Here is a 15,279-nt window from a genome sequence, read left to right as displayed (position 1 = left end):
TTTCTATTACTAGCATTTTCTGACCATTAAGTTAATAAAGAACTGATACAATACTAATGTCATCCTGCTTGGCACAACCTTTAATAACGGAAGCACGCCAAGAGAAGTATCCTCCAGTAGAAGGAGGTAAGTCATAAATGTTAATAGAGATGATGAATGCTTTTATTAGACAAAATCTTTCCCTCCAGGTGTTCCTGTGAGTAGTAGAGTATCCACGAAAATTCAGCAGTTGCTTAACACCTTGAAAAGACCTAAAAGGCCGCCTCTGAAAGAATTTTTTGTGGATGATTTTGAAGAAATCGTGGAAGGTAATAGAACCAAATCATGTTTTTGTTAGTCATTTATCATAAGAAAATGGACGTGCATAGTTCTGTGTTTATTTATGCCATTGTTTTTGAAGTTGACTCAGTTTGGTTTGCTGTTTGCTGCTATCAGTAGCATTCATTAACAGTCTGATTAAAAAAAAACAACGGTGTTTGAATACTGTACTGCCGAGCTTCGTGTGGCCTCCTCAATGTTAACTTCTTACGATTACAAAAAATTATTTACAAAAGTATTTAAACACATTTTTAAAAACCCTTCATTTGCTTAGGCTTCTTTAATTAGATTTCCAAAACGGGTTGTCTTTACTGATAATTTTATTACAGCCTGATTTTGTAAGATTGTTTTTCTTTTATCCGATTCCTCGCTATTGCATTTGAATACCTTTTCATAGCACCTTAGGAAAAAAATAGGATGATGCTCGTAATGATGTTTTGTGCAGAGCTTCCTAGAAACCGAAATGTCATAGGAGTTGTTAAACCTGAAGGCTATAAGGAAAAGTGCTTGTTTTCAGTGTGCCTTGCCAGCTTAACTGCCTGGGAACACACGGTCCAAGATGAGCTGGGAACACTGTTGAATTTTCTTCAGTTCCACAGCCTGACCCGAATCAGCCCAAGCCGGAGGGACGCCAGATGACACCTGTGAAGGGAGAACCACTGGGAGTTGTTTGTAACTGGCCTCCTGCCTTGGAAGCAGCACTGCAGCGCTGGGGAACCACACAGGCCAAGTGCCCCTGTCTGACAGCACTGGATGTTACAGGAAAACCAGTTTATACCCTCACGTATGGTGAGTTGGGCCCTGGCTTCCGCTGCTAAACTCTTCTGGAAGAGCAGTAGCGGACAGGGCACAGGGTTGTTGGTCTTGGTGGGGTTGCAAACACCTTCCTGGCTTGTGAGAGCTTTGTAGACAAAGCAGCGTAACTGAAACAGAGGTGACTGTAGACGGTTAAAGCACTCAGGAATTGAAATATTCTCTCATCTGCTGGGTTGATTTAGAGTTGTGCAAGTCTCTCTTCTTTGTGTTCTAGGCAAATTGTGGAGCAGAAGTCTCAAGCTGGCCTACACACTGCTTAATAAACTGGGGACCAAAAATGAACCTGTGTTAAAACCTGGAGATAGGGTAATGAGTTTGGGACTGTCTGGTTCTCCCTCTGAAACAAAGAGGGATTTGGGGTGGGGGCGTGTAACTTACCACAGACACTAAAACCTTGTTCTTCTAATAACAAGACTCTTATCCCAGGAACAGGCTATTTGGGAATGATACTTTTGTGACTTTTCAGTCCTCCTGGCTCCTCTCTAAGCAACCTCTTGGCTCTGGACCTTGAAACACATCTTAAGGAAGAACATTGGACCTGAGAGAAATACAGAATTTTAGATCTGTTTTGGCTGTATGTGCAAATCTATGTGTATGTGTGCACAGGGAATGCTGCTGTTACTGCATGAGGAATGAGTGCACATAACGCATTCTGTGGAAGAGTGCTTGAAGAAGCCCTGTGAAAAATGCTGTTAGAATGTGAAATAACAGTTTTCTGACTTCTAGTCACTATTGTTTTGAACTTTTGCAATTTTTCCTTGTATTTCAGCTAACGAAACGTTTTTGTGAATTGTAGGTAGCCCTTGTTTATCCCAACAATGACCCAGTCATGTTTATGGTGGCATTTTACGGCTGTCTCCTAGCAGAAGTCATACCAGTGCCTATAGAGGTACCTCTTACCAGAAAGGTAACGTTGATGGAACTTAGAGGAGTGATAGGCTGATGTGGGATGAAACCCAAGTCAGGCCATCAACCTCTGAAAGCGTTTCACAGCATCCAGCTACTGCCTGAGCAGTTCTGTATCAACGCAACGTGCGAGACCTTTGTGAACCTGGAATAGGAGTTTAAAAATGGAAAAACATATTGACCAGAGAGCTGTGCTGAGCAGCTGCAAATGGTCCATTTGCCTAAATGCTGTAGTTTTGACTACAGTAGTAGTCTATTATTATTGCAAATAATTTGTATGGTACAGATAATACTGCAAATCTGCCTTCTGCTTCGTGTAAAGGGGGCTCATTTCCAACCATGCTTACTGTCTGATTTTGCTGGAAGCTGAAGGTGCTGACTATTTCTGAAGACTTCCTGGCACCTCTTGTAAATTCTCAACAAATCATTTTCTTCACCCTTACCAGAATTTTTGCGATACTGCCTGCCATATTATTGCTGTGTCAAAAACTGTCTAAAGTTTTTTTTTTGAAGTCTAAAGTTTTTCTAAACTAAAGAATTTCATAAGAGTTAGCAAAAGCAACAGGATAATGGCAAGCATATGGCAAGAGAGGTGGTAATGAAATGGTAAGCTAGTTTGGTAATACTATGGGAATCACAGAGCTTTGCTTTCATTTGTCTTCAACATGACAATTGCTATAGCAACCAAATATAAAATTAAAGCTTTTCTTAGCGTTTGTCCAACCAGGTTTCTTAGTGAGCTACCTCATTTCAGTGTTTTTATCATTGTGCAATAGAAATTAGTTACTGGGGAAACAGAAGCCTTGTTATTGCAGTGTAATTATACATTTTGATTTTTTTTTGGCCTCATGATTCCTCTTTGAAGCATCTGGCCTTCCATTAATGAAAATAAATGGTGTACACTCAATGCCTATACGCTGGGCATGAGCACTCCTTTTCTGTGGATTTCCTATGCAATGCATCTTAGTTTTGCCAATGCAATATTTGTTTTGGGTATTTTTTGTGCAGTCTATCCCCAGTTACGTAATCTTTTCATTTCTGAACTTCAAAACAAATTGAAAAGAGCAGACTTGGTATGCAGAAGATTAAGTATCCCTTCTGCATTTCTGTGATGACTTACTATTTTTCTGTGGACTTTTACTGGCTTATAGGCATGTCTCTGTTTTCACCCAGCATGACTTCGTGCTGGATATATCATCTTCCAAAATGTGCTATTACATAAACGTAGAAGTGGTTGCATTCCTCCCTGCCAGACAGTGGTTTTCAGAGTCTCAAACCATTTCCAGACATTGGATGTGGGAGGAAAAAGACAAACCAAAGGAAAGAGTGCTTGCGAGCATGGGTTGTTTCTGTCTCCTCTCAGTGTGATCCATAATGTTACCATCCAGTTACTAGAGCATTACCAAGCCTTGGAATTTGGTAAGGGGAAAGTTGACTTATGGCATCCTTAAACAGGAATGACTCTTCCCTCTTTTCTCCATGCCTCTTTCCTCAGGATGCTGGTGGTCAGCAGATTGGTTTTCTGCTGGGAAGCTGTGGGATCGCTTTGGCACTCACCACCGAAGTTTGTCTGAAAGGGCTTCCAAAAACCCAAAATGGAGAAATTGTGCAGTTTAAAGGTTAGTACGCTTATATGCTCACTTTTGATTGTACCAACTGAACTGTCTGAAAGTAGTTGTCAAAAGTCTGAATGCATTTTGGAGAGGCAAAGTGAACAACTGTTCCGATAGCGTTGCTTACTGTTGTGGGCTTTATGCATACGGTATAGATTGATCTATGTATCTGGCAGAACTACTCCGTTGTTCTGGAAGTCGTGATGAATCCACCTCAGGAGCCAGGGTTGTCCTCAGATCCCTTCAGTGGCATTTGGCAGGTTCAGAAGCAGTTTTGTTAATGATACAGCAAGCTATATTTAGAAATACTGCAGGCATCTTTCCTGAGTAGAGGAAGTGCCTTGTTGCCCACTGAACTCCCTGATGAGAAATGCCTTCTGGCTAGCAGCTTGGGTTGGATTGCTATTGTGCTTGCATAACTGAAGTTGGATAAATGTTGGGGGGGCTTTTGTGTATTCTTGCAGAATATAAATCCATCACTAAATAAACTGATATTAATATTCCGCTTTAATTTTGGCTCTAGGTTGGCCTAGACTCAAATGGGTTGTGACAGATTCAAAATACCTCTCCAAATCTCCTAAGGACTGGCAGCCCAACATCTCAGCTGCAGGAACTGAGCCAGCATATATTGAGGTAAGTAGTGAGTGGGGAACAGGAAGTAGTTCCTGTGAGCTGAATTTAATGTTCTAATCATCAGAGAGCGAACACCATCACCTCAGTACCTTAAACTTCTCAGTTTTTAGTCACTGAAACAAGTCCTTCACTGTGTACAACCTGCTGTGAAGCTTATTTTAGTTGTATTTTTGTGGCCTTTGAGCACTGCATGAAATGAATAGGAGAACACTGCTCTTGTTCCAGAGAGCTAGTAGTGGAGACAACCGGGCTTGCTGAGATAGTGTATTTGATAACACAGATTTCTGTAACTACTTAAGCCAACAGCGCTTGGAATTTTCAGTCCTTCCTAGCAGAGCTTATTTTCATTTGTACATCCCAATAAGGCAGCTTCTAGGAATTGCAGTGGTTTAAGTAGTAACAGTAATTAGGCTATTCTAAAATTACCAATTGGCTTTCCAATTTACTTACGGGAAGAGAAGGAGATGTTCTGAGAAGTAGTAATAACGAAATAAGCACAAATACATTAAATTACTATCTTCATCTCTGGGATTCCTCTGAACACATTTGATACCTGAACGACTATCTTTTCCATAGTCAACCTTGCTGATACTTTTCTACAAGCAAGGACTTTTTGTGAGTCTCTCTCAGCAGCTTTAGAGGAACAAAATTTTGTTTAAGATGGACTCTGTGTTTTAATTTTCTTCATATTTGGGATCCAGATTCACACCATGACTTTTTTTCTCTTCTGTAGTACAAGACTAGCAAAGAGGGCAGTGTTATGGGTGTTACAGTGTCTCGGATCGCAATGCTATCTCACTGTCAAGCTTTGTCTCAGGCTTGCAACTATTCTGAAGGTAGGTGATGTCACAAACAACAAAGGAATGAAGAAAAAAAAGCCAATCTGTGTATCTATTGAGTGCAACTTTATTTTTAGAGCTGTGTCATAGTACTTTAAAATGCAGAGTATGTCTTTTGAAAGCCATCACTTTGATTTCCACTGCTTCTGGGAGTCAGTGTTTGAATGATGTTCTCTACTCTCTTCCCCTGCTACTGCTCGCGCATAATGAGGTTAAGACCCTTTCTATTCTATTGATGTACATTACACGCTGGAATGTAAGTTTCCTGCAACTTTCTGGGATGTGTTCCCTCTCTTCAACTGATGTTTGGTTGCCTTATTTTGCATAACAAGGAGCTGTGACTAGTAAAATGTATAATCAGATAAACAAGGCTCTGTACTTGCTTGCTACTTGTGTACCTCTTGGAACAGATCTGACAATAAAATGACAGATACAAATGTGTACAGATTTGACCATACACAATCGTCCAAGGACATTTTGCTTCAAAACTGCAATTTTATTTTTCCAGGTGAAACAATAGTGAATGTTTTGGATTTTAAGAAGGATGCAGGGTTGTGGCATGGCATTCTAACGGTGAGTTGAGCCCGTGAAGGCTTTCTGAAGCATTTCATAACTCTTCGTAATTGCAGCATGTTGAGGAGATGGTTTAAGGACCATTATCTACTAAGTCAGCCATACCAGAGAACTGTAGATCTGGTAGGAAGTGTAGAAGCATCCTCAGTAAATGTATGTGGATTTAAGGTGGGGGGGAGAGCTTTATCGGGCTGAGGGTGACTCCTGCTTCTGCCTCTTAATAGCTGTTGTTAGCCCTTTGCTAAAAATCCTTTTCCTGTTTTTCAGAATGTAATGAACAAATTGCATACTATCAGTGTGCCCTATTCTGTGATGAAAACCTGTCCACTGTCATGGGTACAGAGGGTTCATACCCACAAAGGTAACTGTGCGTGTTCCACAACATAAGCTTGAAGATTTCAGAATAAACAAGTGAAGGGCATTAAAATCTAAAATGCTTTAGAGCCTATCTTCGTGCTCTTCAGTGACAAATGGGACAAAGCACTAATTCATTTCTAAACGTGCACAAAGTCCTAATGCCACATGAACATCAGCAAACTGCAGAGAACTTGGAGACCTCACAACCTGTGTTCTTGAAGTCAGTGCCTTTCATGAGATCAAAAAAATAGCTGAGCACAGAAAGATCCCAAGTCCTTGGCGAGGACATTCAGATGATGGTAATGATTCATGTGTCTTGGAGGAGAGGCTACAATAGTTGTAGACCCTGGCTGAGATGATGGGGAAAATGTCCTGCATACAACAGCAAATGCTGTTGTCTAGTAGGGTTTGCTGTTACTGCAGGCTCAAATACGGCTTGCTTGCTTTAGCGTATTCTTATATGGAGTATGTGAGTGTATATTCACATAAAAATGACTCATGGAAAGCTTTTATTTGTTCTGATATCTATTTTTGTGTTGGATTGCAGCAAAAGTTGCTTTAGTCAAGTGTCGAGACTTGCACTGGGCCATGATGGCCCATCGAGACCAAAGAGATGTCAGTTTGAGTTCTCTACGGATGCTGATTGTAACTGATGGTGCAAATCCCTGTGAGTATGCACATTCTGCTGTTACCACAAGAGAGATTTCTCAGAGAGTTGTTACCATATGCTCAAATTGAACTCTTCTTGTAGTTAATTCCAAGAAGATCAAAGTTAGGGCAGCTGCCTAGTAACACAGAACTGTGGATTGTGGTACTTGAGTGCCAGGGCAATGGGTTTTCTGTGCTTTCATCCTTTGAGTACGAGTTGTGAAAGGTACTGCAAAGGCAGAAGCAGGAGAGTTGAATGAGAAGAGCTCTTATGCGTAAAACAGAATTCTGCTAGACGCAGTGAGATTGGTTTTAAATTGCTCACTGGGGATAAGGTAAAGGCTTTTGAGAAGAAAATCGAAGGGGAAAAAATACCCTGAAAGATCTGTAAGGAATGCTGCTAGCGAAGAGACATAAGGAATGTTCATCTAGATGGTACCAACTGGAAGGGATGCTTGGAATACCATTAGACCTGTTTTGATTATGCCCACTGTGTGGAAACAGACCCTACATGTGTCTGCGAATTGTTGCAGGTTTGGAAAAGATTTTAATTTTGTTGTACCGTGAGTGTGTAACAACTCCAACAACTCCAGAGCAAGCTGGAGGAGAAAAGCAGACTTGTTCAAGGAAGAGTATGCCTTTTCCCAAGTCACGTTCAGTAGGCACTCCTTTGTGGCTGATACCTTGGAAGATGCTACATGGAGTTTTTAGAAGGGATACGGTGTATATATATACTCTGCAAATATAATGGTCTTATTTCTAGGTTATTTTAGAGACAGATTTTAAAATTTAATTATGTAAAGGCGTAGTTGCTTATTTTCTTTCTTTCCAGGGTCTGTTTCTTCATGTGATGCCTTCCTGAGCTTGTTTCAGAGCCATGGGCTTAAACCAGAGGCAATTTGTCCATGTGCCACATCTCCAGAAGCGATGACTATTGCAATACGGAGGTAATGGGCATAGAGCATTGCAGTCTGTTTGCTAGATTAAGTGATCCTGGCTAAGGTTTGTGCACACATCTGTTGGTCGTAGTTGAATTCAGCATGTAATAAGCTCCACTGACATTTACTGTGTGCGCTCAGGGTGTTCAAGTAGCTAAGTCGTTAAACATTTCTCCTAGCATGTAAGTGCTTTTTTCCCCTCTAAGATGGACGATAGCTCAACTGCACTTTTAAGAAGTGTGCACTGCTTTTTTCTGCTCTTGGTTTACACAGCTAGTGTGGTATTTTTGAATCAGAGATTGAATTTAATGTCACTTCAGACAGTAATTTTCATAGTTTTTCTGTCTATTGCTGCCACCTGTAAATATATAGCGCTAAAATTATCTGGCCTGGGAGCTGGTGTTTAACACAGGTTAAGCTAAAGACCTGGCAGAAGAGTTGTGATTCACATGCACAAGAATAAGATTTCTTATTGATTGTTGTGGCTCTTCTGGGGGCAATCTCTGCTGCCATCTTGCAGTTTTAAATCTGTTATGTAGAGAAAAGACACTGAAGTAGGCATTTTTCTGTGCTTTGATATCTTCATCAGAGTCTGAAAATAGCTTGTATGTCTGATTTGGCGTTTTGATTTGTGTGTCCTTCAAAGGCCTGGGGTCCCTGGAGCACCTTTGCCTGGAAGAGCCATACTGTCCATGAATGGGCTGAGCTTTGGTGTGATCCGTGTCAACACTGAAGATAAAAACTCTGCTCTCACTGTTCAGGATGTTGGCCACGTGATGCCAGGGGGTAAGAATATGCAGGAGTCCCCTGTAAGATCTTTTTGCTAATGCTCTAGAGCATTGGAAGATTTTAGAAAAAGATGCAGTTGGTATTCTCTCCCATATTCAGCCTCAGTGCTGCAGGAGTCCCCATAGCATGTTGCATTTGTTGTGGTTAAATATGTTAATTCCTAGATAAGCCAAAAACCTTGGGGCCTTTTTTTCTAAACAATATATAATTTGTCCTAGGAATGATGTGCATAGTGAAACCTGATGGACCACCTCAGCTGTGTAAAACAGATGAGATTGGTGAAATCTGTGTTAGCTCCAGAGCAGGAGGAATGATGTATTTCGGGCTGGCAGGGCTGACAAAGAATACATTTGAGGTATGTATAGTAAAATGCATGTTTCTTTCCTGGCTTCCTGTGTAGAACTGACAGTCTTGTATGATCTCTTGTTTTTGTAACTGAACTGTTAATGTTGTTTTTTAAAGAGAGCCCCTGAAAACCCTGTTACAGTTAGACGTTTTCAGTGCAGAATCGTTGAGGGGGATGTCTTTCTACCCTCAGGCAAATCCACTTTGCTTCCAATGTCCTCCCTTCTGTTGCAGGTTATCCCTGTGAACTCAGCTGGCTCTCCAGTGGGTGATGTGCCATTTGTCCGTTCCGGCTTGCTGGGCTTTGTTGGACCTGTACGTAACACAGCTTTTTAGCTTGCCCTGCTGTGTTTTATTTGTGCTAATAGCCTAGAACTGTTAAAAGACAATCATTTGGGTGCAGAAGTACGTGTACATGGTTGCTAGCTGTGGATGACAAGGCAGTTGAGAGAGAATGTGTTTGAGCCAGTAAGAACCTTTCCTTTCCGGGCACGTTGTCATTACAGTGCCTTATTGTATTGCTTCTTACATTTTTAGGTCGCTAGTTCTTTTAAAACCAAATGTAAGGATCTTTTGTATGGTGGTTCTGCTTCACGTGCTGGAATGTCTTGTCTCAGTGAGTTGCTTGAATGCTTCTCCTGGTTTAGTTATAAATGGTGTAATTGAAAGAGAAAATATTTTATATAAATTCTGTTGCCTATCATTTCAGTAGCTAGATCCAAGTAATAGTTATAAAATACGCAAATCATCAAAGACATTTGAATACCTGCTTTATATACGTTACTGACTGATACCCTTTTATCTTTCAGGGCAGCTTGGTGTTTGTGGTTGGAAAAATGGATGGATTGCTGACGGTTAGTGGGCGCAGACACAACGCTGATGACATTGTCGCAACTGGATTGGCCGTAGAGTCGATAAAAACAGTTTACAGAGGAAGGTTAGCAAAATAAACCTTGCCTCTTCCCATAAACTTCTGCATGTAATATAGTGAAATGTGATCTTTACTGTGATCTCCAGTTTCTCTTCAGTAACCGGTTTGTTTGCTTAGGTCAGTTGAATTCATGTTTTTGGTTTAGACAAAAGTTGGCCTGATCCTGCCTAACACAGGTCTGTTTTCCCCAGTATTCTGTCTGGCTTTTCTTCAAGCCTGTGTAATTTAGGTGAAGGAATTGAGTAACAAGATAAGTCAGCCACAGAGACGCTGCAAAGTTTATTTCTCTGTCTCTGTAGAATTTAGTTTTAAGTCTCTGTAGTAGCTGGCTACTGGCTGATGCTCTGCAGCAAGGATGAGTGTCATTAATTTTCAAAGGTCCTTAATTTTATTTACCAGTTGTGGATATAACTTTCTAGATCATCGAGAAGATTTAGAGCTCATATCTCTAAGACTTGACAGAAGGTTTTAAGCCTCCTACATCACATAGAAAATGTTAAAGCTTTTTTTGCATTGGTGATTTACCACAGGGTTGGAACAGGAATGTGATAGCAGGATGAGAGGACAGGGGCCTTTGCTATGTAGGAATTTCATCAGGAGGTGGAATTACTCCTTTATTCCACAAAGTATTTCCGTTTTGACTCAGTTTAACTGTCTTACGTTTTTTCTCTGTATTTGCCCCATGGTTGTGGTGTTTTTTTGTTGTTGGTTGGTTGTTTTTTTACGAGCTTTGTCTTTAATCTGTTTCTCTGGTTGCCTATACCGAGGAGCAAATTTGACATTCCTGCCAATACGGCTCTCCCATTGTCCCTAGGATTGCTGTATTCTCAGTCTCTGTCTTCTATGATGAGAGGATTGTGGTGGTTGCAGAGCAGAGGCCAGATGCATCCGAAGAGGACAGTTTTCAGTGGATGAGTCGAGTGCTGCAGGTAAGCCCAGTTATACAGGTGGATGAGGTGAGTTTGTGCAGCGTGTGGGCAGATCAGAGGCCACCAGCGTGCTACAGATGGAAAGAGCATAGGCTCATGATCCCTCTTGGCACAAGGTATTTTTACAAGGTTGCAAGCTGGGTACATCTGCTGTGTACAAGCTGTTCTGTTATGTCCTGAAGGTCCTGGGAAAGCGTCTGCAACACAGAATAGTGTAAGCTCTGACAAAGTGATTGGCATTATGTTAGCAAGGTGACTGTGTAGAGAAACATAAATGCCTCTCAACACTGCAAATCAGATCCAGTGCTCAAACGTAGGAATTCTGCTTCTAGAATTACATTGTGCCGGTGTTCAAAGTTATGCTTTAAAGTTGCCCTTATCTTTGAGATGTGTTTTCAGCAGGGAGACAGTGAACAGAGAACGGTTAAAACAGCTGAACAAGCATAGTTCTAAGAAAGTAGAATAAGTTACAAACGCTTACTTTGAGAGCTGCATTCATGTATGCTGTGAAGTATGCAAACTGGGGAGAGAAGTCAGGGAAGTACCTGGTGATGTGAATAATGTATTAGTTGGCTGAATGCTGAGGCGAGGCGGACAAAAAGGAACAGAGTGATGGCACAGAGGAGACAGATGGATAAAATCCTAAGATGAAAATCATATGATTCATCAAGCAACTGTGTATATTTTGAGAGTTTAGTCATGAAAGATTTAAAAATGGATTTCTTGTATACGGAATGGGTTATAAGGGAAGAGATGCTAACAAGCACCTAACTCTTACCATAGGGCTTGCTAGTGTTACACAGGGCAGATGGAATGACAGTGACTGTCTCGCTCCTTCAGTACTTTACAGTGTACGCATTTGTCTTGTGGTATGTCAGCAAAGCCAGTAACGCTAGACTGTTTCCAGTAATACCAACAATTCAAGTGATGACCATCTTTCCTTTCTCTAGGCAATTGACAGCATTCACCAAGTGGGTGTATATTGCCTTGCTCTTGTGCCAGCTAATACATTGCCAAAAACTCCATTGGGAGGGATCCATATCTCACAAACTAAACAGCACTTTCTGGAGGGCTCTCTGCATCCGTGCAACATCCTCATGTGCCCGCACACGTGTGTGACGAATTTGCCAAAACCCAGGCAGAAACAACCAGGTAACATTTTGTTTAACATTAGTAAACTGAAGTCCACCACCTCAGACCTAGTAGGCTGTTTTTGTGTTGTGACCCATGGCTAGGGCAGGCTTGATGCTTCTCTTAGTGTTGGTCAGGAATTTTGATTCCTGCCTCTGGGAACATTGGGGTTGTCTCCGCTGATGAAGAGGAGTCTAGCAATGCCTTCTGAACTGTATTAGTAAGGTTTCATTACCTCTCTTCTCATCTGTGCCAAGGAGCAGTGAGAGCCTACAGAGAATCTTTGTACCTTTTGCTCTTCAACAGATCACAGTTCTAGGCCAGCTCCTTATCATTTGCATTAGAAGTCCTGATTCTGGCAGTACATCCCAGACCTAGAGCCTCCTCTACAAAGCAGCACTTTTCCTCTTGTGTTAATTCCTTTCTTGGGGTCGAAGAAACTCAGTCTGCCTCATAACAGAGTGACTTACCTTTTGGTCATACATGAGTCACTGTGAGGCCTCCCATCCTGTCAGCTTTTGCTCGTTTTAAACATTACCCTGCTGCAGATAATTTGGAAAGGCACTGTTGATAGCATGTGGGTGTGTTCCTGTGTTCTGATTCTGTGTGGCTGTTCTTTACCAACAGGTGTTGGCCCTGCCTCTGTGATGGTGGGGAACCTGGTCGCTGGGAAGCGTATTGCTCAAGCCTCTGGGAGAGATCTTGGTCAATTAGAAGACAACGATTTAGTTAAAAAGGTAAATCAGTATTTGTTGCAACTAAAGGATGGGAAGAAGAGTTTGCCCTACAGCTGACCACAAAGCAGCAATGTGAAGCAGACTTAAGTATTGCCTGCGAAATAGAAGCACTAGTGTTTAATTACCACCTCTTTGTTTCAGCACCAGTTCCTGACAGAGGTATTACAGTGGAGAGCTCAAGCAACTCCTGACCACCCGCTCTTCCTTCTATTAAATGCCAAGGTACGGTCAATTTTTTTGAAGGTCCACAGCATGCTATTCAGCCCAAATTTGAGACTGTGTTTAAGATCTTTGCCCACTGCAGTGTCCTCTACTTAGCCTCATCAGATATTGCCCTAGGATTTGTAACTTAAAATTTGCACCTTTGAACCTGTAGGCCATTGTCATCTTCATGACTATAATGGTTCAATGCTTCATTTTAAAACTGAACATGTTTGTAGGTCTCACTGGTTCTTGTATGATTTAATGGTGTATCCCTGTTGAGTATATTCTGGCAAGGTTCTGGTGCAAGAAGACCTGAACTGACTCCCTGGAAGGTAGAATTTCCTAGAGCAGATCTAACTCTGTTTCTATCTTTTTGATATCGTAGTGGATAAAGAGCTCAATGAATGGCAGCAGTGTATAGGTATCGATAACTAGTAGCTATAGACTGAGGGTAGTAAGCAAGGTTGTTGGGTTGTTCTTTTGTTTTTGTTTGTTTTTCTTTCTTTGATTCCAGCAACTGGTTTACTGCCACGTTGTGCCAGGCCTTGTTTAGAACATTTTTGTCTCCTTTCAAGGGAACCACTGTGTGCACAGCCACCTGCCTTCAGTTGCACAAAAAGGCTGAGAGAATTGCATCAGTTCTGTGTGACAAAGGACATCTCAATGCAGGAGACAATGTGGTGCTTCTTTATCCTCCTGGTAAGCAAGTTTTAATAAGAACTGCCATCCCACTGTGGAAATGCAACGTGGTGTTTCTTTGAAATCTCACTGAGATCTGGAAATATAGGAGAGATCGTTGAAGCAGCAATACCTTAGGGACTACATAACTTGCTGATCTAGTTTTGACTCCACAGAGAACTGTCCTAATGTCTTTCAGTTGCAGTATCAGGACTCAAACTTCAATTCTCTAGAGTTTTGGAAGAGCCGATTTGTACCTTCTCACTCCTGGAGAGATGCTGTGAGCTCTAGGCATCTTGCTGTCTCCTGATGTTTAGAACAAAAGCTTTAAAAACTTTTGTGGTTATCAAAGAACCTCTGGTATGATCTGCTCACTTCAAGGTTATTAGAAACATGTGACCACGCTGCATGTGCTGGAGAAATGGATTAATTAGTCACCCTACCAGAGACTCCTCGGCTCCTGGACTGTTCAGGTCTCGTTTGCCTGAAGTCACGCCAGTCGGCAGCTCTTCATTCAGGGAGAGCATGTAGTTTGCTTCTGGTACAGAGTGGTGCCATCACCTTCAGCCGTGTGGAAAAGGGTCGCTTCCTCTGAGACGGTTAGGTGCCTCTTCTACAGCGGGAGGCCGGGAGCAGGGGGCAGTGCAGTCTGCTGTGGCCAGCAGCACACAGCTTTATCACTTGGCGTGTGTAAGATGCTCACTGCTACCGAGAGGTGCTCTTTGGTGTATGTACTTCCACTGCCAGAGAATTGTGTTTTGTCATGACTTTTGAGTCATATAACAGCTGGGACATTCTTTTCTTGAAAGATGAATATTTTTTGCAGTCTTCTCTGCTTTCCCAGTCCCTTATCCCAAGCTTCCTAGCTTCCTTGTCACGCTGGCCTCAGTGTTTGGACTGCTTATGTTGCACATCTGTGCCGTGGGAGTGACTAGCCCATGTTCCTTTTTCTAATGAAAATTTTAACTGATGCTCAGAGAACAAGTATTTGGGGAAAGGCTGGTGTCCATCCACCAGCGCTGTACGCTACAGCCTGTCGTGTCCTTGCAGGCATTGAGCTCATCACCGCGTTCTATGGCTGTTTGTATGCTGGCTGCATCCCCGTGACCGTGAGACCACCTCATGCTCAGAGCCTCACTGCTACTCTGCCCACTGTGCGAATGATCGTGGAAGTGAGTAATGGGGCCGTCGCTGAGAGCGGGGCTGGAGCACTCTTGTTTCAGCCTCTCAGATCAGAATGGGTAACACAGCTGTCCAAACTCCCATGCTGTTTAAGTGACAGCAGTGACTGAAGCACGTCTTATACCTGAGGGACAGTGATTTAATTCATAAGATGCAAGTGAAAACCGCCTCTCCTTTTTATGTGGCAACATGAATTGCCTTGAAACAGTTGGTTTCTGAGGGATACTAACATGTGATGTTACCTCAAATTTCATATTGATGCTCCTTACTGGTGCAAATCCTACTATTAGTTACTTTACAAGTTTGGTAACTAGAAAAGGATGTCTCTGCATTATAACCATGGGGAGGAAGCTAGATCTAGGCTGTGTAATGTTTTACCTGGGCTAAAGGTCCTGCCATGCTTATTTGCATTTTAATCTGCATTTGGGGTTTTAGTGAAGGAAGTGTTGAAAATTAATGCAAGTCTGCATGGGGAAACTGGCTACAGATGGTAAAATATATTCTCTGAATATCAAATCTTGCAATGACAGTGTCTGCGGGACGTGCTTTTTGTCTTGTTTTTTAGCAAATGTTTATCTTTTTAGGTCAGCAAAGCTGCCTGTATTCTCACAACGCAGACCTTAATGAGACTACTGAAATCCAGAGAGGCAGCTGCTGCTGTAGATGTGAAAACCTGGCCAACCATCATCGACACAGGTGTGGTCCATGGATT

At 42.0% G+C, this 15,279-nt stretch overlaps 1 protein-coding gene across 3 annotated transcripts in view; it reads left to right on the top strand.

The window, feature by feature from the left end:
* DIP2B (disco interacting protein 2 homolog B) overlaps positions 1 to 15,279 on the top strand; it is a 68,436-nt gene that overhangs the window by 42,655 nt on the left and 10,502 nt on the right. For all 3 annotated transcript variants that reach the window (XM_040539644.1, XM_040539642.1, XM_040539643.1), the window contains 22 exons: positions 189 to 308; positions 910 to 1,107; positions 1,349 to 1,440; positions 1,931 to 2,041; positions 3,536 to 3,659; positions 4,177 to 4,286; positions 5,020 to 5,122; positions 5,634 to 5,698; positions 5,966 to 6,059; positions 6,603 to 6,722; positions 7,536 to 7,650; positions 8,288 to 8,427; positions 8,649 to 8,785; positions 9,010 to 9,090; positions 9,585 to 9,712; positions 10,521 to 10,635; positions 11,586 to 11,787; positions 12,394 to 12,503; positions 12,645 to 12,725; positions 13,283 to 13,406; positions 14,436 to 14,557; positions 15,152 to 15,263. In XM_040539644.1, coding sequence (XP_040395578.1) covers positions 189 to 308; positions 910 to 1,107; positions 1,349 to 1,440; positions 1,931 to 2,041; positions 3,536 to 3,659; positions 4,177 to 4,286; positions 5,020 to 5,122; positions 5,634 to 5,698; positions 5,966 to 6,059; positions 6,603 to 6,722; positions 7,536 to 7,650; positions 8,288 to 8,427; positions 8,649 to 8,785; positions 9,010 to 9,090; positions 9,585 to 9,712; positions 10,521 to 10,635; positions 11,586 to 11,787; positions 12,394 to 12,503; positions 12,645 to 12,725; positions 13,283 to 13,406; positions 14,436 to 14,557; positions 15,152 to 15,263 — 2,604 coding nt within the window. The remainder of the gene's footprint in view (positions 1 to 188; positions 309 to 909; positions 1,108 to 1,348; positions 1,441 to 1,930; positions 2,042 to 3,535; positions 3,660 to 4,176; positions 4,287 to 5,019; positions 5,123 to 5,633; positions 5,699 to 5,965; positions 6,060 to 6,602; positions 6,723 to 7,535; positions 7,651 to 8,287; positions 8,428 to 8,648; positions 8,786 to 9,009; positions 9,091 to 9,584; positions 9,713 to 10,520; positions 10,636 to 11,585; positions 11,788 to 12,393; positions 12,504 to 12,644; positions 12,726 to 13,282; positions 13,407 to 14,435; positions 14,558 to 15,151; positions 15,264 to 15,279) is intronic.

The sequence above is a fragment of the Cygnus olor genome, chromosome 29 (assembly GCF_009769625.2).
Source record: "Cygnus olor isolate bCygOlo1 chromosome 29, bCygOlo1.pri.v2, whole genome shotgun sequence".
Classification (NCBI taxonomy): Eukaryota; Metazoa; Chordata; class Aves; order Anseriformes; family Anatidae; genus Cygnus; species Cygnus olor.
This window is presented reverse-complemented; position numbering and strand designations above follow the sequence as displayed.